Source organism: Conger conger, chromosome 14, assembly GCF_963514075.1.
Source record: "Conger conger chromosome 14, fConCon1.1, whole genome shotgun sequence".
Lineage (NCBI taxonomy): Eukaryota > Metazoa > Chordata > Actinopteri > Anguilliformes > Congridae > Conger > Conger conger.
Genome location: NC_083773.1, coordinates 5,116,627 through 5,139,146, shown reverse-complemented (window position 1 = coordinate 5,139,146; position 22,520 = coordinate 5,116,627). Strand labels below are relative to the sequence as shown.

Genomic DNA, 22,520 nt, shown 5'->3' with positions numbered 1-22,520 from the left:
TTGGTAATGATCAATAAAATCAATATAATGTTTCTCTCTATAATATTGTACAATTTACTGCTCATCAATACATGCTGAGTATTAATTAGAAAAGATAGCGAGAATAAATTCAGTTCAGTGGTCCTCAGAAATCCCCATGATTCCTTGCTCCACATCCACAAAATCCCAAATTGCTTGTACCAAGATAAAGGTGGTTCATAATGAATCTGATCATGCCCCAAAAACAACTAAAGTTTAATGAAAAATTAAACTACACGTCTTTAGTCTGCATGTAAAGGTCCATCGAGACACTGTGTGACAGGGCAGGAATTCCTGTTTGTTTTTGACATAAAAACGTTTTTTTTGTTTGAGATCAGAAAGTCATCCAATTAAATTTAGGTGGCAATTTTCCAATTAATCTTCAATACAGCATTCAGCAGGCTCCATTGAGAAGTGTGCACAAGCATCCAGGTTTCCTGCCTGTTCAGCTGCTAAACTATGCTCCCATATCTCTGCTGGGTCTGGAATTAAAGGTGTCTTTACAAGCTCACTTTATGTCTCCATGCACCACTATTTAAATACTGATCACCATCCTCCATCAATCTGCCAGTCACTGTGATGAACGTCCCATACAGCACAAACAGCACATCCACACACATTCCCCCACATACTGTCGCTCCACGTCAGAGTCTCCAGCCAATGACAGCCCAGTCCTCCGCAGGGCTCACTGGCAGGTCCCGGCCTTGTCTTCTTCTGTGGTCTACTGAGTGTGTCGCATTGTGGAGGCACCAAAGGACATCCAGGACTTACCCCCCCCCCCCACCACCACCACCACCACCACCTCTAGCACTCCCAAACCCTCCCCCACCTTAGATTCGGCATGCTCCCCGTTCCTGTGCCTTCTCAGCGATCAGACTGTATCCCACGTTTTAAGTCAAAACAAAAATTGAGCCAGAGTGCTGATCTCCTCAAAGGTGAGATGTCTGTCCTGTTCCCTCTTCCATCCGGCTCTCCTTCTTCATCTTTCTTTCTTCTCCCTCCTTCCTCCCGTTCACTGCAGAAGCTTGGGTACGGCCACCTGGAAAGGCCAATGACCAAACAGTTCATCCACTAAATAATCATGCTCAGAAAATATAACACTTCTTTCTTTTTTTTTTTTTTACTATAATACTATATATCTTTGACATAATTATAATTAGCATTTCGCCATTCACTAAGTTCTCTCTGTTCTCTATCCAAACTCAGGGAATAGTTGTAATATATGTAATACATTTCAGTAACATGCTTTAGAAAGATACTCTTGACCGTAAATTTCTTAAATGACCTATTATACCTTTACCTTGATAACACAGGGGTGAGGACGCTCACCTTTTTCAGCTGTTTCAGGTCGCTGTCCCTGATGGAGGCCAGCAGCTGGTCCCTGGAGTTCTTCCCGCCCCCTCGCCCCGCCCCCCTGTCGTCCAGTTTCCGCTCGGACACGGGAGACAAGGAGTTCCGCAGGAAGTCGCCGTCGAGTAGCGGCGCGGGAGGAGGAGGCGGGGGCGGGGCTGGCGGTGGCGGGGCTCCTCCTCCTCCTCCTCCTCCTCCTCCTCCTCTTCCTCCTCCGCGTTTCGGAGTGACCTTGGGGGACGGGATGGGCGAGGGCAGGGGGGACGGCTGAGGCGAGATTTTGGGGGAGGCCCGGGGTGAGCCCTTGAGGAACGCCGCGCCGGGTTTGGGGACCTCCAGAGCGCCCCCTTTCTTCTCCCCGCCACCGTTGGCCTGGGCCTGCTTCTGCTCCTGCAGCCGCCGCTGACGCTGCCGGTCCATGTTGCGGCTCAGGATGTTGGTCATGGTCATGCGCGGCCCCGCCAGCTCGAAGTGGTAGCCGAGTTTGAGCAGGGTGGCGTTGTCCTTGAGCACCTTGGCCATCTCCATCTCCGTCTTCCCGCCGCAGATGTGCCGCTGGTTGTGGAAGCGCAGCTCGGTCAGGGCGGCGTTGTGCTGCAGCGCGTGGACCAGCGCCATGATGCCCTTGCTGGTGAGATGGTTGGAGTCCAGGTTGATGCTGGTGATGGTCTTGTTGGCGCGCAGGGTCCCGGCGATGGCGTAGGCCACGTGGTCGTCGGCGCGCGTGTTGGCCAGGGCGAACGTCTTCACGCGGGTGTTGTCCTTCAGCGCCTCGGCGAACTGGATGAGCGTCTTGGTCTTGATGACCTCCGAGTTGTTGACGTTGAGCTCGGTCATGGCGGGGTCGTTGCTGCGGACCTTCTCCAGGGGCTCGTCGAACATGCTGGCTGCTTCGTCGTCCTCCTCTTCCTCCGCGGTCTTGCCGCCCGGGCTCTGCCCGTTCCCGGCGGGCTTCTCCTTCCCGCTCAGTCTCGACGGTCTCTCTTTCCCCGTCTCGATTTCCCTGTCCTTCCCTCCCCCTTTCTCGTCTCTTTCTTCTTTCTCTTTTACACTTTCCTTCTGTTTCTTCTCCTTCTCTTCCCTCTCCTTCTCCTCCCTCGCCGCCTTTCGCTCCGCCCTCTCGCTCTCTCTGTCCCTCCCTCCGTCCCTCTCCACCTTCTCGCGCGCCTTGTCTTTCTCCCTCTCCTGCCTCTCTTCGTTCTGTCGTTCGTCGTCGCCTTTCTCCTCCCCCTTGTCACTCTTCACCTCTGTCTTGCTCTGTTTCTCCTCCAGGCGGGAGACCAGTCCTCTGGTCTTCCTGTCATCCTTCCTCTCCCTCTCCTTTCCCTCCACCTTCTCCTTCTTCTCCTGCAGCCTGGAGATCAGCTCCTTCGTCTTCCCCTCGTCCCTCTTCTTCCCCTCCTCCCTCCTCTCCTCTCTGCCCACCTCCTTTTTTTCCTGCAGTTTGGATATCAGGCCTTTCGTCTTGCTGTTGTTCTCGGCCTTCTTCTTGTTCTCCTCCTCTCTCTCTTTTCCCTTGCCCTCTGAGAGGCCGCTCCGGTCCTCTCTGGGATCACCCCTCTCCTGGCAGTTTCTCTCCTCCGTCTTGTGCTCTCCCTCAGAGGAGACACTGGCCTGCCTTTGGGGGCCTCCCTCTTGGCTGGGCGACCTGGAGAGGCTCTTCTCCTGGCTCAGTCCCATCTTCCGCAGGTACTCCTGTTTCCTGCTCTCCTTCTTGGGCTCCCCCTGTGGAACAACGTAAAAAGACACCGAAAGATGAAAAACAAGGATTGGACAGAAAATTAAACAGGATTTCTGCCCATTCCCATGTCCTAATAATCTACTCGACATGGAATGAGTCCCTGTATCCTGATCCTCAGGACATTACATCTTGGCTTCCCTGAGCTCTATACAGTATTGCTCTTAACATAAAGGACAATCAATTCAAATTCAATAAAAATATGTATATTAAAAAATATTTTCACTTGTCATCCAAGACACTTGTACTATTGTACAACATAGAATAACACTCATGGAGGTTATTACATTCAGTGAATTACATCTGAAGAAGTCCCTTCTAATGAAAGAACAGTGTTTTTGTCTCGGTGAGGCTGCCAAACCTGTATCAGGACTGTCAAGATGTCAGGATTTTGTGTATTCTAGAAATGCATTGTCCTTTATATACTCAACCCTCAGTAATTGCATATTATATCCTCTTGAATATATTTTCTTTGAGGAAAACTGAAAATAAAAGTGCCTTCCTTGCACACAAGCTAGAATCATTTGCTTTACAGAATTGTCTTCTTTAAACTAATGACAATAATTGGGGAAATTATGTGCGTTTAGTTTGTAAACACACGTTCCAAATATTTTCCCCAAATCAGAATTGATGTACAAAGTCTGCAGCAAATATATCTGTCTATATCTGAGGCCTCTAAGAAAAGGGGTTAGTAATCACTCAGCCTATATCCTTCACTTCTAGCACCTTTCTGTGTAAATCACAAGCATCGTAGTCCTCTGACACCAATGTTGGAATATACTACATTACATTACATTAATGGCATTTGGCAGACGCTCTTATCCAGAGCGACGTACAACAAAGTGCAAACCCATAACCAGGGATAAGTGCGCTGATAAGTGCCCCTAGAGGGATGCACAATTTCAATTGCTAACAGTCCATCAAAGATAGGGACTAGGGCCTATTTGATGATCTAAATGCTTTTTAGTTTTTTTAAATACCACGCCACACAAACATATAGAACAATAAACAGCTTACCTAGCCAACCGAAACTAGCAAAGGTATCATCCAAGCATAATAACACAAGACGAGAGTTTAAAGGGAGGTAGCAGGGGCGGGGAGAGGTGCCACAGAATATGGGTGTTTTTTGAACACAGAAATGTAATTCCAGAAATGCTTGTTTATTGAATCTATTGTTTATTGGATACACACCATGTATTAATCTTTCTTTAGTGTTGGTCAGAGACACAGATAGATAAATATAATTGTGTAACATAAACAGCATATTGCCAAGATATGGCTCCCTTCACAGATACAAACACAAAAAGAGATCATGTGGTTTAACTGCAGAATATTGTCTATAGTTATTCCCCTCACTGGTGCAAAATCAGACTAAGGACGAGGTTCAACCTAACCGCAATGTAATTTCCTTATTAAATACTTATTTAATATTTTTAGACATAATTTTAGATTTTTGCTTCTTAATTGACAGCATTTTATTTGGTTCAACAACTGCTCTGTTAACCTGCTTTGTAAGAAATAACAACCTGTTTAATTTTGCTCCCCAAAGTCAATAGTTAAACTTGCTCACTGATGATTGAATATGGACCATAGATTTGTGAGTGAAAATGCTATTTCCTCATAAAAAATTATATATAGACACAATTCTGGAATGTATTTTCTTAGACCTGTACTTTCTTTGATATGTATCTTTTTGGAGGGCAGTGTGAATGGGAGCTAAATTTCACATCAGTCAGGAGAGTTTAAATTCTAGCAGAAATAACAAAGAAATTAATCAAAATATTTCTGCATTGCAATGTTGTTTAGGATTTTATAATAGAACACTTTTTATATGTCTGAATAATTCCAATGATAAATATTTGTAACTTTAGAAAGTGTTACAAAGACCAAAAGTAAATCATTTATAAAATCCACTGTAAAAAAAAACGAAAGAAAATTGTATTCTTCATTTTAAAGTGCTCATAAAAGTAACGTTCTGTAAATTGTTGTCTGTTCATTGCTTTTAGCTATGTAACATAATGTTTACATGATGTAAAATCAAATGTTTGATTTACAAAAAGGCCCTTAATTTGGAAAGCCTAAAGCCATGACAGTAGCCAGTGGTTAGTAGGAGCCTTTTTGGGGAAAAATGAGGAACACATTGGAAATGGTTTTCATTCAGGAACGCAAATCTAATCTAATAAAATAAAAAAAAGGAATAAAGCAAAAATAATTTCCTTCAAACCTGCATACCATCCAAAAGAAACCATCCTTCAGGATCTTAATATGGTTTAAATCTGTCTATTGTGAATGTTTTTTGCCCTTTTCTTATAGTTGTATATTTTGAACAGGGGTATTTAGGGTGAGGGGTCCTTGACCAAGAGGGCACAGTCCTCCAAATTCCCATAATTCACTGCACTATTTTAGACAGCGAGCAGTGGTCAGCTTCACTGACCAAGCTTTCCTTTTTTCCTTTTCCAGACATTTCCCGTTTACGAGCCCAGTACACACTGTCAGCGTATAAACACCTTGGTGATTTGCGGTAAACAAACAAAGCGAAAAGCCCCAGGTGGTTTCTACGTCCCCGCAGTCATCCGACATCACAAATCACTGATATCAAGATACAAATGTTGATTGTTGTTTTGTTTTTTTTTTTCATTCAAAGTATTTCTAGGCATTATTAAAGCTAACAGTAGCTTCTAAGCATTACTATGCTACTATTAAAATCAGGGTCAAAATTGTTTGTTTGTTTTGTCTGGGGGAAGCTCCATGGAAAATCCTAAATCCTAAATCGGTGCTCCTCAAGGAAGAGAAGAAGAGGGGGAGGGGGTCCCGGACACAGTGAACATGATGTAGGCTCTGGGTCTGGCCGCACTGGTCCAGAATGTGCCTACAGTTGAGCAGGCCTCTGGTGCCTTTGCCAGATACTAGGCCAGGCTCTTTTCGGGAACGGTGGGCCCGTGTGTGCTGGACCTGACACGTCCGTACAGCTGGGACCCCCCGTTATATACATCGACTCCGCCCTCAGGACTGGACCACACAGGGCTGGGCTGCCCTGGATGTATAACATAATATAATATAAATGGTTGGAATTTATATAGCGCTGTACATTCCACCCATTCCCCTTCAAACACACACACAGCTACAGAGACGGGCTGCCATGCAAACTCGTCAGGACCATTTGGGGGTCAGGCGTCTTGCTCAGGGACACTTCGACACACCCAGGGCAGGAATCAAACCGTCAACCCTCCGACTGCCAGACAACCGCTCTTACAGCCTGAGTCAATGTCGCCCCTTATAATATAACATCTAAAAAAGGGGCAGCCTGTTCCAGAACAATGCCAACGATACTCTGGACAAACACTTTACACACACATGAAATAATAAACAGAAAGACTTAACATGTGGAGGTCTGTGCACTTGTGCCCCCCAATAGCACTCAAAGACAATCAGAAAGCGAAAAAGCATTTCTTTAAAGACTATGAATGACGGGAAAATGTTGTCCCGATGTCAGCACAGGCAAAGCGCAAGTGTGAGCACCGTAGTTTGCGCTTCGTTTGAGAGGACATTACGTAACAGAAACCAACAGGGTGGGTCGTCAGCTGCCGTGTGTTTATATTGCGCGGAGGGAGCCGTTTATAGCGGCTTTAAATGGGATATATAAATCTCCCTTCGCCCGGCGCGGAGTGGCTGATTTGCGAGGCGGCGTTAGCGTTAGCGGAGCCGCGGTTCTGGCAGATCTGCCCTAATAAGGCAGCGAGGCTCGGAGCCATCGGTCAGCAGTGCCGTCTGCCTCCCGGAGCAGAACCGCCACGGAGCGGCGCACACACGGCACACACGCAAATAAATCCGCCTCCGTCAGTCCTCTGGAAAATGTGCAAATCCCATGGACTTGGCGTCCAGAAAAAAAGAAACTGAAGACAAATGGTGAAACATGCTTCATACCTGCCTTTAGAATCGACAACAAATCACCGACACAAGCATTCTGTTCTTTTTGGGTGTTGCTTGTGAAATTGCCAAAATACCGCTTCAAGATATATTTTCAACATCTTGCTTGACTGGGACCTGGCTGCTGTCCAAGTTGGTGGTCCAAGCCACAGTGTAGCCACAGCTGTTGTGCCCTTGAGCAAGGCCCTTAACCCCATTCCAGGGGGATAATATTGGCCCATGCTCAGTCTAATCAACTGTCAGTCACTTTGAATAAAAGTGTCAGCTAAATAACTGTAGCGTCAGCTAAACTGTAATGTAATGAACTTTTACCTTTTATCAGAAGGTCATCTTGTATGGACAGGTGTTTGTGCTGTTAATCATGTACCAGATAAAACAGAACATGGCACTCAGTTCTGTTCATATTACATTACATTATTGGCATTTGGCAGACGCTCTTATCCAGAGTGACGTACAGTTGATTAGACTAAGCAGGAGACAATCCCCCCTGGAGCAATGCAGGGTTAAGGGCCTTGCTCAAGGGCCCAACGGCTATGCGAATCTGATTGTGGCTACACTGGGAATCGAACCGCCATATACCTTAACCACTACGCTACAGGCCGCCCTATGTGTGACTGGAAGACCCGTGGTGTTTCTGCTGACAGACAGCTACACGGAAGGGCCAACAGCCATTTCAAAACCACGTAAACACTGTTCTTCTTGTCTTCACACCTGACTCCCAGGTAAAGGGATGATGGAAAACCAGCAGTTGTCAGCCATCAAGAACCATGATTTGGTGATCCCTGGTCTACAGCAGGGATGAACAATTAGGGCTACTTCTGTTTCTGGATTTTATACCAACGTCTACTCTTAATGATTTAACTAGCCAAATCATTTAGCAATTGACATTTGCGAATGTAAATAACAGCTGAAGACCATTCCTGTGTCCCAACATGAAACATGAAACATCTTATTGGGGTCTAATGTACAGTTAAGTCACTATACGTGTATCCAGCTAATTAGCTAATTTAGCCACAGTAATTGGTGACAACAAAAACCAGCACACACACGCCCTGCAGGAATGGAATTACCATTCATACTGTGGGCCCATCTCAATTACCGCAATATCACCAGTCAATTTCGGACAGTTCAGACAAACACAACACAGGCAGACAGGGTAAGCCACGGGCAACTTCTTTCGGCCAACTTTCATCACCAAGTTGCCCTGTATCATGGGTTGCTGGCCATCACTCAGCTTTGTAGAAAATGATTGGACTTCCAGCAACTGGTCACCCAAATCACTCACTCTGTAGACTCAGGGTAGGGGTGACTGATCAACTCGGGCCATGGTTCCCAAACCCCGGCCCCTACCAACATGGCTGCCAGTCCCTACCAACATGGCCACCAGTCCCTACCAACATGGCCACTGGTCCTTACCAATATGGCCACTGGTCCTTACCAATATGGCCACCAGTCCCCAGTAACTGCCTTACAATAACTTTAGCGGTCCCTGATTCTTTGAGATTGGAAAATTTTAAGAAACACTGGATGACGCCGAACACTAAACATGGTGAGAGCCAACCACAAGCCACACTAAACACATTCACGATTAGATATAGGATGTTGGGACTGTATCCATTGATTGAAACTCGGCCCCTTTTTATGAAGCTTCGCAATGTTAATGCGAAGCACACAGGTGTATTGGTTAAAAGGGAAGTTGTGAAAATACAGGTTGGAATTGCCTGTTCATTTATTCCACGGAGGTGAATAATGGGTCCTAGGTTTGCTCCGTCGAACTGCACACCTGTGAAACCACTACCCCCGGGGAACAGCCTCTGTTTAGTGGAAAATGTATGCTGCCTAGCAACAGGAACAGGAAGTGGGCCAAGAGTGTGAATGCCACTGTCTGCTTGGCTGGGCCGGGCAGTTATCTTGCCCAGAACTTAAGATTGAGTATTCCTGGCGCTAAATGGACCCTTCAGTTCTCTGAAGCAGTGTTCATAGTTTACAATAATCGCCCCATTTTCATCACACCTAGTATAAGAACAATGACAAGATGTATGCATCCAATATGCTCAGGTAACAGATAAAAAATTAGAACTTAATCAACAGTGACTGATGTTAAGACCAGTAAGCACAAAAGATTGAATTTAATATCTCCACTGAAGTGTGTTGTGAAGTCTTAATTGCAACTGGCCCAGCAATTTGTGGGATAACCAGGTGTTCATGGACATCCTACTGAACTGTGGCCTACCAGGGCAAGGATGAGAAAATGTGGCTAATGTGCTTGACTGGGACCTGGATGGTTGGTGGTTCAAGCCCAAGTGTAGCCACAATACGATCAGTGCAGCCGTTGGGCCCTTGAACAAGGCCCTTAACCCCACATTACCCCAGGGGGGATAGTCCCCTGCTTAGTCTAATCAACTGTAGGATAAGAGCATTGGCCATCAAATAAATAACAGTAATGTAGATATGAAGTACACTTGATGCAAGACAAATAAAAGGTTGTGAGAGCACTCCAGGATCGGGTTTACAGACCCCCGCCACATTGTTCTGACGATTGACCAGATGTGTAAAATCAAGGTTCAGAAAATAAAAGTCCAATCACCTGGATTATCAAATTAGCACAATTCTTCTGTAAATGAGTGAAGTTCATAGGTGGAAGACACACACAGCAGGGCTTATACTTTCTGACCCCTGGATTCTACAACTGTGCAACCGATCCTTGTGACAATGCAGGATGAAATGCAGCCTAAACCCCATCTCTACCTGCAACGCCAGCTTTGGCACAGCACTGAATATCGCCTGACCCTGCTCTGTGGCCGCTGGTCACGGAACAACCCCTCTGCACAACGATATACAAGATATGCGAGTCCTCCAACTTGATCAGTGTGAAGTATTTGCCCTTCGTTGTACGTCGCTCTGGATAAGAGCGTCTGCTAAATGCCTGTAATGTAATGCAATGTAATGTAACGAAGTAGCACAAACGACCTAAATGCGATGACAATACATCAGTGTTCAAAGGGGTATCAACACGATTATTTAGACCGACTGGACATGGAAATATTGCAATGAAAATTAAGCAATCCGTTGCTGCATCAAACACTTGTTAAGATGATTACGCCTGCACAAACAGAGTAGTAGAAAATAAAAGTTGTTCTGGAACACTACTTTGAACAGATTTGGGATCATTTACGGTGCCTCATCCGTACCTCGAACGACAGCTCTCTTCGGGGAAGTTTCTTCGTCTCGCAGGGGTCCCGCTTGGCCTCCGTGTTATTGTTTAATGACGGTTGTTTTTCCGGCCGGTTCCCCGGTCTGATGCCGGGCGTCTCGTTCGGATCGGAGTCGGGAACGGTCATAACTTCTTTCTCTAGTTCCTCCACCTCCTCGGGCGACAGTGTAGACAGCAAGTTGTCAATGTCGGGGTCTTCGCTCACCTGTCGCCCCGTCCGCGTCAACCCCCTCACCTTCCTCCGGGACATGATTGCCAACGGGCTCCACGGCAAATAAATACAAAGACAAACAGGGGAGTCCCTTAAGTTCTCGACACTATATCTTGTCGCCTCTAAGTTGTCCGCCACAGGTCCAGAAACGTGGGAGAGGTCCAGAAAACCGAAATAAACCAAGCTACCGTCCGTCCGGTTTGGTCTGCGCTCGTAGCTTAGCGCATTTGGAGCAGCACAGTTGAGGGGTCGGTAAGGAGCGCGTTAGCCTCGTCTCCGCCGTCTGAGATGCTCGCACATTCCTTGAAATCCTGGGTATCTGTATGCCCAAATATAGTCCAGAGCATTTTATCCATATAAAGACAAGAGGTAGGCCTGACCACTAATAAAAACACCACTGCGGTCTGTGTGGACTTGATGGGGGCGTTTTCCTCGCTTATAAACAGTCAAGGCCATATTTTAAAAGTGGGCTCTGCACATCGCTACAAATCAGCAGGAAATGATGTGAGAAATGTATATAAGAGCGACTCCCGTTTCTTGGCCCACACACATCTGCACGCACGCACACACAGACATTGGGCAGTATTCTTGATCCTAGACAAAGCGACACACATTTAGGCGTTTTATTCGTCAACATTTTACTTGATATATGTTTTATTTTAGAAGGAGAAACACTCTTTATGGGGGCAGGCAGAAACATAGGAAGCAGTAATGGTTAGAAAACTGGACGTGGAATGCAAAGGTTGCAGGATAGTCCATAGCCATATCAACTACTTCATAATTTGAATTGCTTCAGTACTTATGCAAGAACTTTATCTTTGTCTTTTAGTATAGACTCCAGTGCATATAGATAACCGTGCATAATGAATACCTAATGTAATATGAAAATAACCATCCCAGTGTACATCCACCTTATTTTTCCATTGTAAATGAATACATCTGTAGCAACACAGCTAGGAAAATAATGATGTAAAGTTTGAGCAAATTCCACGAATTAAGAAAGGTGTCAATAGATAATTGATTCACAATTAACAAACATTTGTGGCATGGCTTGTACAAATTAATACTAAACACTAAAGGATTGAACCAAAATTTTTATAGCATATTTTCAGTCAAATGATTGACCATTTAAATTCAGAATATTAGCCTACTGTACAGTCAAAAATAAATCACAGATCAGATGGAAGGTGGTGGTGTAATTTTAAACGAACTTCACCTGATCTGAACTTTATAAAATAATTAATAAAGTTTACAAACAAAACAGTTTACAAAACAAACATTTAAAGTGCACAAACCAGTAAATCTTAAATATATCTTGTTATTAAGAGATATATTGAAAGATTATTTGCGTCACTAAAGTAACTCTGGTGACATCTAGTGGCTATGTTTTGAAATTAGAAAAATCGCTTCGCAGGGTGACATTGCGACACGGCTGTGAACGTTGAGATCCAGAAATAAAAACAGTAGACATTGGGAGATAGAGAAACAGGCCATTTATTACTTTATTTGTTTAAAGAGAGTGTTATTGATCTGCTGAACCTGAATGTGGACGTCATGTTATATTACACTTTGCAGTCTTTCAGAACAGAGTGGAACACCTTGTCGAGAAGGTAATGTAGTTTTTGGAGGGTAAAAGCACCAGGTCCCAGGAACCTGAGGGGCAGATACTGGGACATTTATTATGTTTACAGAAATAAAACCAGAAGTGGTCATTAAAAGCAACACAAGGAAGGTTACAGGGCATGTGACGCGTAGACACTATAAATAACATTTTACAGCATTTTTAGAAAAAGAGAACAACAGCTTTATTAGAACGGTCACGAAACCCATTAAATGTTAAATAGATAAACGCACTGGATTCACCTTTCTGTATTTCATATTAACATGTAGATGTAAACGTCCATAGACTCTGGTTGAAGTTGTCATGTCACAGGAAAACGCTGGTTTCCCATGAACGTGAGCCAGGGCCGCACTGGGCTTCAAAGACGAGCTCGTGTGATGTGGACACATAAGGACAGTGACCAGACCTGAAAGGCACAAGCGGATCCACCACAGTCATACACCCACACAGGTCAGAGGGTCACGGGGTTGTGTCCCAGACGCAGGGCGAGATTGAGTCAGTCTGGTTTTTGAATCTGTTTTATAATTGGCTGTAGGTAACCACGGTAACCCTCCTGACATACAGGGGGGGGTAATGGTGCCATAGGGAGGCAGAGATGGAGAGGGCACACCCTCACTTCACACAACAGCACAGCCAGAGCACCGGCAGGGCAGCGTGTGTCAACAAACAGCATGGAAAAACACACATGCACACACACATGCATGCACACATCCACACATACACACGCACACACACACACATGCATGCACACATCCACACATACACACACGCACACACACACACATGCACACACACATGCATGCACACATACACGCATACACACACACATGCATGCACACATCCACACATACACACGCACACACACACACATGCATGCACACATACACGCATACACACACACATGCATGCACACATCCACACATACACACGCATAGACACACACATGCATGCACACATCCACACATACACACGCATACACACACACATGCATGCACACACGCAAATGCACAGACACTTCAGCACACATGCAAACGCGCACACGCACACCTTCAACCCTGTAATGCGCCAACTATTCAAAGAAGATCCTAAATAAAGAGTGAAGACATTTTTGAGTAACTTATAGAACATAAATAGGGACACTGAAAAATGCAGGACAACCCTCTCATGCATATCTAAGGTCTATCCAACACCTACAGAATATGGACAAGTGAAATCTTATTTCTTAAATTACACACAGGATCATAGTCATTCAAACCAAATGGAGACTGATGACCAAAATAACTTAACTGATATTTACATGTGTTAGACACAGTTTGTACTTCATCGTAAAATGAACACCAACTTGTTAAGAAGACTGTACAGTCCAAAAAAAGTTGCAAAATCATTCTGTCACCCGGTCTGTTACAGCCTTTGTACTACCAAAGCCATTTTCTGGCTACAGATATTAGCGATTGTTAATATTAGCTTCAACTATGGAAGACAGAATTAAAGTAGAGACAGAGAGTGAATGGGAGAGAGAGAGAGAGAGAGGGAGAGGGAGGGAGAGGGAGAGAGAAGGATAGAGACAGAGTGAGAGAGAAATAAAACAAGGGTAGCTTATCCCCGTTCTAAAAGGTCAGTGAGTGCATAGACACCAGTCATCCTGACATACGTGAGGAAAAACCTGTGTTGACGTGACAGACAAGCCTCTTCACTCCCTGGGCAAATGCCATCACAGTACAGTTGACAACTGTCAATGGGAATATCGTCCAGGAAACGGGAATATTGTCCAGGAAACGGGAATACCGTCCAGGTAACGGGAATAGCATCCAGGAAATGGGAATAGCATCCAGGAAACCGAGCCAAACTCCAATTTGAGGTCAGCCGCATTAGCCAAAGCAACGGTGTGGTTAGCACTTACTCTGTTAACAGGTTGAGGAAAAACAACAGAACGTGTGGCGAAAGTGGCCTCTTCCTCGTGCAGTCCCTCTCTCCCTCCCTCTCTCCCCCCCTCTCTCCCGCTCTCCGCCTCTTCCCTCCGTCCGGCCGCCGCTCCCTCAGGCGCCGGGGTACTGGGGCGGGGAGTAGGGGGGCGGTGCTGTAAAACACGGACACGGAGAATCAGCACCCAGCGCACAGGAGCTCGACTCTGCAGCGGGCATCTCAAAATGGAGGCCCAGCAACGTCTGCTACTTTAGTCTGTTCCTCTCTCTCTCTCGCTCTCAGTATTCTAAACGATAACTGAAACAGTCGGGCGTTGGTCTCCTGAAGCACCGCCTTGTTCACGCCCTCACACTCCAGGAGCACCACGTCAACCAGTCCTTTAGTCACAATTTTACATTTTCATTTGAATGTTTAAAACATTTTATATCACTTCCAAACATGTTCATGCAGAGAAGGAGTGACTGGCATAATGTATTTCACTCCCAAACGGATTTCAATGTATTTGTGTGGAAATGCATCCCAAAGACCTGAGTCCCTTTTTGCTTTTTATTGCCCCACAAACAGACATTAGGCTGGAAACTTGATTTAAATCACATGAACACAAGATGGCCGTCATGCGTAGCTTGCGGTCATTCAGAGAGTTCACTGTGCACTTTCTCAGAAATGAACGCTACGCGTCCGCAAGGTGAACCACGGGCATCGGGACACATTTTGCACCTGGTGATGTAGCACGTGCTATAGGAAGCCAGGGAGGATGGCGGAATAAAAAGTACTGTGCAGAAGTCTTAGGCACCTGTATAACATTCTGTACAGGTAAGATTCTTTCAAAAAATAAACAAACTAAATAAACGTACTATACATTTTACAATACATTTTAGTAATTTGGCAGAATAGTTAAAAACTTAATCTGAGATAGCCAACGCTGTCCTGCAGTTCTCTAAGACAATCAGCAGGGACGTTGTTCCAAGCATGTAGAACTTGCCACAGTTCTTCTGCAGAGTTTGGATGGCTCCTTGCTTCTGATCTCAGACAGCCTTGATCAAGTTTTCATGTCAAAAGTAGTCCATTGCTTACAGTAATATCTTTTTTAAAATTAAATACAAAAATGTCTCTGTAAAATTAAATCTTTTGGAAAATGAATACTTCGAAATCTCAAATGTGTTTTTTTATACTAACACACAAAAAAGAAAGAAATATATAATATAAGTCTAGGGTGCCTGAGACTTCTGCACAGTACTGTACATGCCCACAGCAGCTTTCCCTCACCTCCGTGAGGGTACCCAGGGTCCACATGGGGGTAGGGGGGGTACGGGCCCTGGGCCATGCCGGGGTGGAACTGAGGGGCCACGGGGTAGACGTGGTGCGGCCCGATTGGTTTGCCGTAGGCGTCGTACATGGGGTCCACAGGGTAGCTGGCCATGGGAATCTGCTGAGCTGAAACACAGCCACAACGATCGTCATGATAACACAGCCACAACGATCGTCATGCTAACACAGCCACAACGATCGTCATGATAACACAGCCACAACGATCGTCGTGATAACACAGCCACAACGATCGTCGTGATAACACAGCCACACCGATTGTCGTGATAACACAGCCACAACGATCGTCATGATAACACAGCCACAACGATCGTCATGATAACACAGCCACACCGATCGTCGTGATAACACAGCCACACCGATCGTCGTGATAACACAGCCACAACGATTGTCATGATGACACAGCCACAACGATTGTCATGATGACACAGCCACAACGATTGTTTTGATTACACAAGGCTTCTTTCCTGGTCATTCTGCACCGTAGGATGCACTGGCATGACTAATACTCACAAACACTTCTGCAATAAAGACTATTAGAAAGAATAGCACTGCTGTCATGAACAAAAAACACTCAACAGCTTTCTGTTAGTCAAAAGCTGGAGCACTTATTCACAAATGTTGGACAAGCAGATCATCACAGAGAACTTAGTCATTCCTTCCTGAGTTTCTGTAAAATAATATTTAACTGCATTACTTATCTGTACAAACTATCTAAGAAATATTGTCACTTTGTAAAAATTTGGCAACAAAAAAAAATATATAATATCACTGGAACAAAAAAGCAAACATTACAGGAAACCAGACAGGAAATATGGTTTTGCGGAACAGTGAGGATATCTTGTCGGTCCGGTCGACTCAGATACGCGCATGCACCTCCGCGGTGCATCGTCCGAGCAGTGCGCTCAGTAACACAGCAGGGATCGGCAACTCACGGTCCTCCAGGGCTGAGAACGGACACTTTTCCACCCTCCCTTCCATCACCCGGGAGAAAAGAAAACCAGGGCTGGATTTGGATTTGAGGGCCAGAGTTGATGAACCCAGCAGTATAGTCAGTAAAACAGACTGTGCTCTACGGTCAGGAATTAGCTTCCTGCCACATGCTGATAGGCCGCCTCCCACCAGCCTCACTCTGATAGGACGGCGCCTCCCCCACCTCACCCTGATAGGCCGACTCCCCCCCGACCGTACCCTGATAGGCCGACCCCCCCCCCCCCCCCACCTTACCCTGATAGGGCGACCTGCCCCGGAGCCGGCGCTGGTACAGGTAACAGCAGGAACACATGAAGCAGCACACGATGGTGGCGATGATGGCCACAAACAGCAAGATGGAGGACGCGATTCCCGCAATGGTGGTGGGGCTGCGGAGGAACGAGAGACGTTTCAGACACCCCACGTTTTTACACCTGAACTGAAACAGCATGCAGCTTTTTTTACACCTGAAGTGAAACAGCATGCAGCTTTTTTTACACCTGAAGTGAAACAGCATGCAGCTTTTTTTTTACACCTGAAGTGAAACAGCAAGTAGCGGTTTTACAGCTGCACACACCTGAACTGAAACAGCATGCAGCATTATACACCTGAGCCGAACAGCAGGCAGCACTTTTACACCTGAACACACCTGAAGTGACACAGCATGCAGCGTTTTAACACCTGAACACACCTGAAGTGGAACAGCATGCAGCGCTTCTGCTCTCTCTCGAGGATCATCTTGAGCGGGTCCAGGCAGCAGTAACGTCGGTGGCAGTTCCCGCAGCAGAAGGAGATGAGGGGGCAGTCGAAGCCGTTGTGCCAGGTGCCATTTTTATCCACATACCACAAACAGTCTTCGTTTGCACTCACTGTGGGAGGAGGGAGGGGGGTGGACACAGACACACAACCACACGCACATGCACACGCAGACACACAAACACATACACACACACACAAAGAAATACACATACACACAAAAACACGCAGACATGCAAACATATACACACACACACACGTGCACACACACAAAACACAGACACACAGACACGCAAACATGCAAACACATACACACACAAACACGCAGACATACACACACACACACAGTGAGCAACATATCAACATATGTGTGGTTTACTAGTTTCTGTACACACTGAGACCTTGGTGTGAAAGAGGGGTGAGCGTGGGAGAGGCACACAGAGTCCATATACACAAGCTTTATAATACACTGTTGATGACAGGGATCTACAGTGCTGCCATTTTAGGAGCATTTGCTCCTGAAAATAAATGTGTGCCAACACATAAAAAATAATTTAGGCAGTATTAGGATGTGTAGGAGCACATTATGCTGGTTGGAAAACCCGTTAGCATAGAGTCCTGGATGGCTGGGCTATCTGGACGGGGAGTGAGACAGAATTCGACCAGAAATAAATAAGACTGTCCTTCTGCCACAACAGCTTCCTTGTGCCTGCTTGTGCCTGGAGAAAATGCACAATCATTTACAACAAAAGCCAGAGGTAAAAGGTTTTGGGGCGGCCTGTAGCATAGTGGTTAAGGACCATGACTGGGACCCGCAAGGTCGGTGATTTGATCCCCAGTCTAGCCACAATAAGATCCGCACAGCCGTTGGGCCCTTGAGCAAGACCCTTCACCCAGCATCGCTCCAGGGGAGGATTGTCTCCTGCTTAGTCTAATTAACTGTAAGTCGCTTTGGATAAAAGCGTCAGCCAAATGACATGTAATGTTAAATCTTCTCTGGAATTGTGGTTCTGGTGGTTACCTTAAGACACAACAGTTATGAGCTTGTCACCAGTAACGAACCTTTACGAATGTTACTATAACTCTGACCTCAGGGGCTCATGTACTCGGAATCACTGAAGCGTAAGAGATGTGCGCTAAACCCAGATAACAGGGTTCGGTGGATGAGTCGCAGGAAATGACACCCTGACTTTCCTGACTGTCCCTCATAGTGCAGGCAGAGGCCCTATAAATATAGTTCACGGAACCACCAGCTTGGTCCCAATGAATGGGTTTATTTTCTGAGCCCGGTTTAAAGGGGCAATCCAATCAGTTCCCATAAACAAAACTTCACACAGTCATATAATTACAGTCAAACAATAACTGTTCCAACAGGCGATACACAGCTTGTGTTGAGGCACACTGGTCAAACTCGGGCAATAGAGAGACGTGCATTTTAGCTGTGTCGTTTAGCCCATGATGGAGACTGTCAACATGAGGACCAGAGTTGTGCCAATTACAGTCAAGGAAGCCATTATGAGGCTGAGAAATAAGAAAAACAGTCAGAGTCACAACAAACAATAGGCTTACTAAAATAAACTGGTTGGAACATCATTCAGAATTTTTTTTTTAAACGTTGTTTTTAACGAGTTTTAACTGTAACAGTATACAGACTCGTTTAGTTCTCAAGGGAAACTCCAAGCTGAATAATTCCATGTTGATAAAAACAGATAATGTAGGTTATAGCTAGCTAATAATTTGCTTTTATTGGCCATTAACGCTACTGGATGAAACGTGGGGATTATTATCTGCGGGTTGCATAATTTGCCTTATCTTAACTAGGCTACTAGCTAACGTTAGCTAGCTATGAAATTACAGCAACAGCCTGACAGCAATAAAAAAGCGATATTGCGTAAGTCGTGAAAACACGAAATCAAAATAGCGTGAAGATAAGGTTAGCCTACTTAACCTCTATTCCCACGTGTATGCACAAATATTAAACATTTTTATGACACTGTTCCGACACCTGTCTTGTAAATACACGTCGAGCATATTATGGGACTGGTGTATATAGCCTATTTTAACGTTTATCTTAATTGCTGATCTTCTATTGGATAGGTTACTCTAATATGAGTATGATGTTGCCGAGGCCCGTGAAGAAATTATAGCAGCCTTGTCTTACCCTGACAAGCGGAGAAAACCGTGGCGAGCACCGGCAGAGCGGCAGCGAGGAGCAACATCTCGGACACAAACAATAATTATTCAGCCAGCTAAAAAAAAAAAAAAAAAAGACGAAATTAATAGGCGAAGTTGTCCGACGTCGCACGGTTTCCGTTAATTCTGCGTAGTTTGAAAATCAAGCTCTGGTTTAAAAAGTGCGTGGTGAGGAACCGCTGGGCTTGTGATCTGGGTACACACGCCGTGTCGAATGACACATCGGCCGTGACGCCACACGTCCAGGGTCGGATGAGTCCCAACGCGCATCCCTATCACGTCTACCCGGCTACAGTTAAAGGAGTATGCTGATTTATGGATTACTCGCTTTCAGCCGACAGCGATAGGAAAATCAGGCACCGTTATGCAGTGGGCAACAATTAATCATATTTGGAATGATTTTTGGGTTGCGTAACGGCAAATTCCTCAAATCGGCTTACCATCGTTTTCACAAATGCTGAACTGAATTATTCCTAAAATTAAATGACTAAGTAGGCAACCTACCATCACAGAGAAATCTAAAGCGCCGCCAATTTTCTAACATTTGACAACAAATTGTGAACGTTGTTAGAAGTGGCCGTTACACGATTGCGCGTGCCATAGAATAGCCGAACTGTTAAAACATCGAACACGTACCTGCGAATAACTTGGTTTCTGAAACATGACAATTCCTCCTAAATGCAGCAAATTAAGAAAAATGAATAAAATAAATAGGCCTATATAATTCTCGCACTTAACTCGGCAGCTAAACTCTGCAGGTTTTATTTCCAACCCACACCTTCATGTAGGCTATAAACATCGTGTGCATAATCTCGCTGTAACCATAAAATTTGATCCTCACATAAGCTACTGTTGTTACATACTGTAGTATAGAGTACATCAGACATGCTGCAGTCGTTTTTGGCTTAAGTGCCATTTCATGATAAATCCATCTCAAACGAACGCCGTAAAACTTGTTTTAACAGAATATATACACCAGGTACTCATTCGGCGTGAGGAGTTTCTCATAAGCTTGCACTTACTCTCATTAACACCATTTACTACCAACAATTCACAATTCGACCTGGAACAATTGAGAGCCCTTCTTCACAAATACGTATCGTCAGTTGAGGTTCTCTCTCTCTCCCTCTCTCGCTCCTGGGACTGTATTGAGAGTCATTCAGGCCAAATTAATCTCGTCATTCCTATACCTTCTTGAGAAGCGAGATTGAAGTGATTGGTAATTCCGTGAAAATGATGACATGGTCCGCAGTCAATTACATTGCAAACTGTAAACATGTACCATTTAATTGAGGGTAATGAATTATGGCAACTTGGTACCTTTGACTTATGTGGAACTACACAATCCATGGGTTTGTAATGTACTTGGGTTTGGGGTTTTTTTCCAGCTCCTGATAACACTGACTGATTAGTCACTTCACTCGCACATTTATAATGAAAACAGAACAATACAAAAAGTGTATAGAGGTAGCTACAACAGGACATACAACCATCAAATCGTTTATTCACAAATTATGACATTTGTTCTGACTTTTTGCCATTAGCTGAATGTTCCTTATCCACAGACTTTGGATATTTTTGAGGAATGAGAGATTTTGCAGCTTTCCGTTAAACTGATCTGCGAAAAAAGACTCAACCAAATGCCAGCATTGCCAGGTCAACAAGTCCAAAGACATTTTTCAACGTATGAAAAACACAAGTGAGTGACTCTAATCTTTAGGGTGAACTATCCTTTTATTAAAAGCACAGTCAATTCAATCCAGATGAGAAAAATAAAGGGAAAAAATATTAATATGAGATCAAAGGGTTTTATTCCACAATATAAACTGCAACATCTGTACACAAACTACCCCTTGCGCCCACAAAAAAGCCAAAGTACAGATGTAGCAGTTCCTTCAGTCCAAAATATATCTAGTCCATCATTTCAATCTTTTAGACCAATAGTGAGCATTCCGTAATTCAACCATCACTAATAACAACGTTCAGAGCAACTTCATGCCACAGACTAAAAAAAGCCTTGTTCTGGTATTACATAAATAAAATAACCCACAAAAAAAAGAACATTTCTTATTGTCCTGAAGTTCAAAGTGGTCAATGGGTTTCCATCAGAGTGATCTTCCATCATGTTTCTGTTGTCCATTTCACAGATTTATGCATTTTTGGAGAAAAGTTTCCCGGTGTTCCTGCTCTCTGGTCAGGTGATCAGGTCAGTCCCAGAGGAGAGGGGAGAAATCTCACCGCTTTAAGGAGTTTGATTGACAGCCCCTCACCCCTTTAAGGAGTTTGATTGACAGGCCCCTCACCCCTTTAAGGTGTTTGATTGACAGCCCCTCACACAGCTTACAGTCCCAGGGCTCTTGGGACAACTGTACTATACATAACCAAACAAAACAAATGTAACCAGGAGGTGAACAGGTCAAGTAGCACCCTTTTTACAGAGAGGAAAAGGGCAAAGGTCAAAGGTCAATGGTAGTCCTTTTGACTGATCTGGAATCAGCAGTCTCGCCCGCCAGACCCCGTGAGGGGAAACCGCACTGAACCGGGGCCAGCCCTGGGACCGGACCCCTCGACCCCTGTGGGGAGGGTAGGCTCCGCCCCTCCGTGCGCGTGATTGACAGGCAGCGGCCGGCTCGGTGGGAGCGAGGCCTCATCTCCCGCTGGCCTCCTCGGCTGCGCAGCCCACGCAGACGTAGTCCTCCTCCTCCGCCCGCTCTGCGCACACGCCCACACACACCTGGTGGAACCACTGGTTACAGCCGCCGTCGCACTGCACCCAGTCCACCTGGAACACACACACACACACACACCAGTCAACACACTGGACCCAGTGCACCATCAGCACACTCTCACAGAACACACTGGACCCAGTCTACATTACATTACATTAATGGTATTCAGCAGACGCTCTTATCCAGAGTGACGTACAGTTGATTAGACTAAGCAGGAGACAATCCTCCCCTGGAGCAATGCAGGGTTAAGGGCCTTGCTCGAGGGCCCTGTGCGGATCTTATTGTGGCTAGACTGGGGATCGACCTTGCGGGTCCCAGTCATGTACATTAACCACTACGCTACAGTCTATATATGCATATGGTCAAAAGCACTATGGGTTTCTTAACACCAGTAGTGTTACAGGACGACCTGTAGCATCGTGGTTAAGGTAATTGACTGGGACATGCAAGGTCGGTGGTCCTAATCCCGGTGTAGCTACAATAAGATCCGCACAGCCGTTGGGCCCTTGAGCAAGGCCCTTAACCCTGCATTGCTCCAGGGG

General features: G+C 45.3%; 3 protein-coding genes across 4 annotated transcripts in view; all 3 read right to left on the bottom strand.

The window, feature by feature from the left end:
* Positions 1 to 859: 859 nt before the first annotated feature.
* On the bottom strand, positions 860 to 10,699 carry LOC133110594 (leiomodin-1-like). The gene is made up of 3 exons (XM_061220815.1): positions 10,225 to 10,699; positions 1,348 to 3,093; positions 860 to 1,057 (listed from the first exon to the last, which is right to left on the bottom strand). Exons 1-3 carry the CDS (start codon positions 10,495 to 10,497, stop codon positions 1,031 to 1,033), a joined length of 2,046 nt encoding a protein of 681 aa, XP_061076799.1. The 5' UTR covers positions 10,498 to 10,699; the 3' UTR covers positions 860 to 1,030.
* A 1,237-nt stretch (positions 10,700 to 11,936) lies between these two features.
* shisa4 (shisa family member 4) lies at positions 11,937 to 19,446 on the bottom strand. 2 transcript variants are annotated; one of them, XR_009704823.1, is made up of 6 exons: positions 19,218 to 19,446; positions 16,992 to 17,169; positions 16,556 to 16,689; positions 15,269 to 15,436; positions 13,980 to 14,156; positions 11,937 to 12,485 (listed from the first exon to the last, which is right to left on the bottom strand). XR_009704823.1 is itself a non-coding variant. In XM_061220124.1 (5 exons), the coding sequence occupies exons 1-5, from the start codon at positions 19,273 to 19,275 to the stop codon at positions 14,116 to 14,118; spliced, it is 579 nt and encodes a 192-aa protein (XP_061076108.1). In that variant the 5' UTR covers positions 19,276 to 19,446; the 3' UTR covers positions 11,937 to 14,115. The 2 variants fall into 2 exon arrangements, 1 of the variants encoding a protein (XP_061076108.1); XM_061220124.1 differs by having other exon boundaries at positions 11,937 to 14,156.
* A 1,518-nt stretch (positions 19,447 to 20,964) lies between these two features.
* The window catches only part of kdm5ba (lysine demethylase 5Ba), a 29,620-nt gene continuing 28,064 nt past the window's right edge, over positions 20,965 to 22,520 (bottom strand). The window contains exon 28 of the mRNA XM_061219805.1: positions 20,965 to 22,031. Within this exon, the coding sequence (XP_061075789.1) occupies positions 21,897 to 22,031 (135 nt within the window). The 3' untranslated portion in view covers positions 20,965 to 21,896. The remainder of the gene's footprint in view (positions 22,032 to 22,520) is intronic.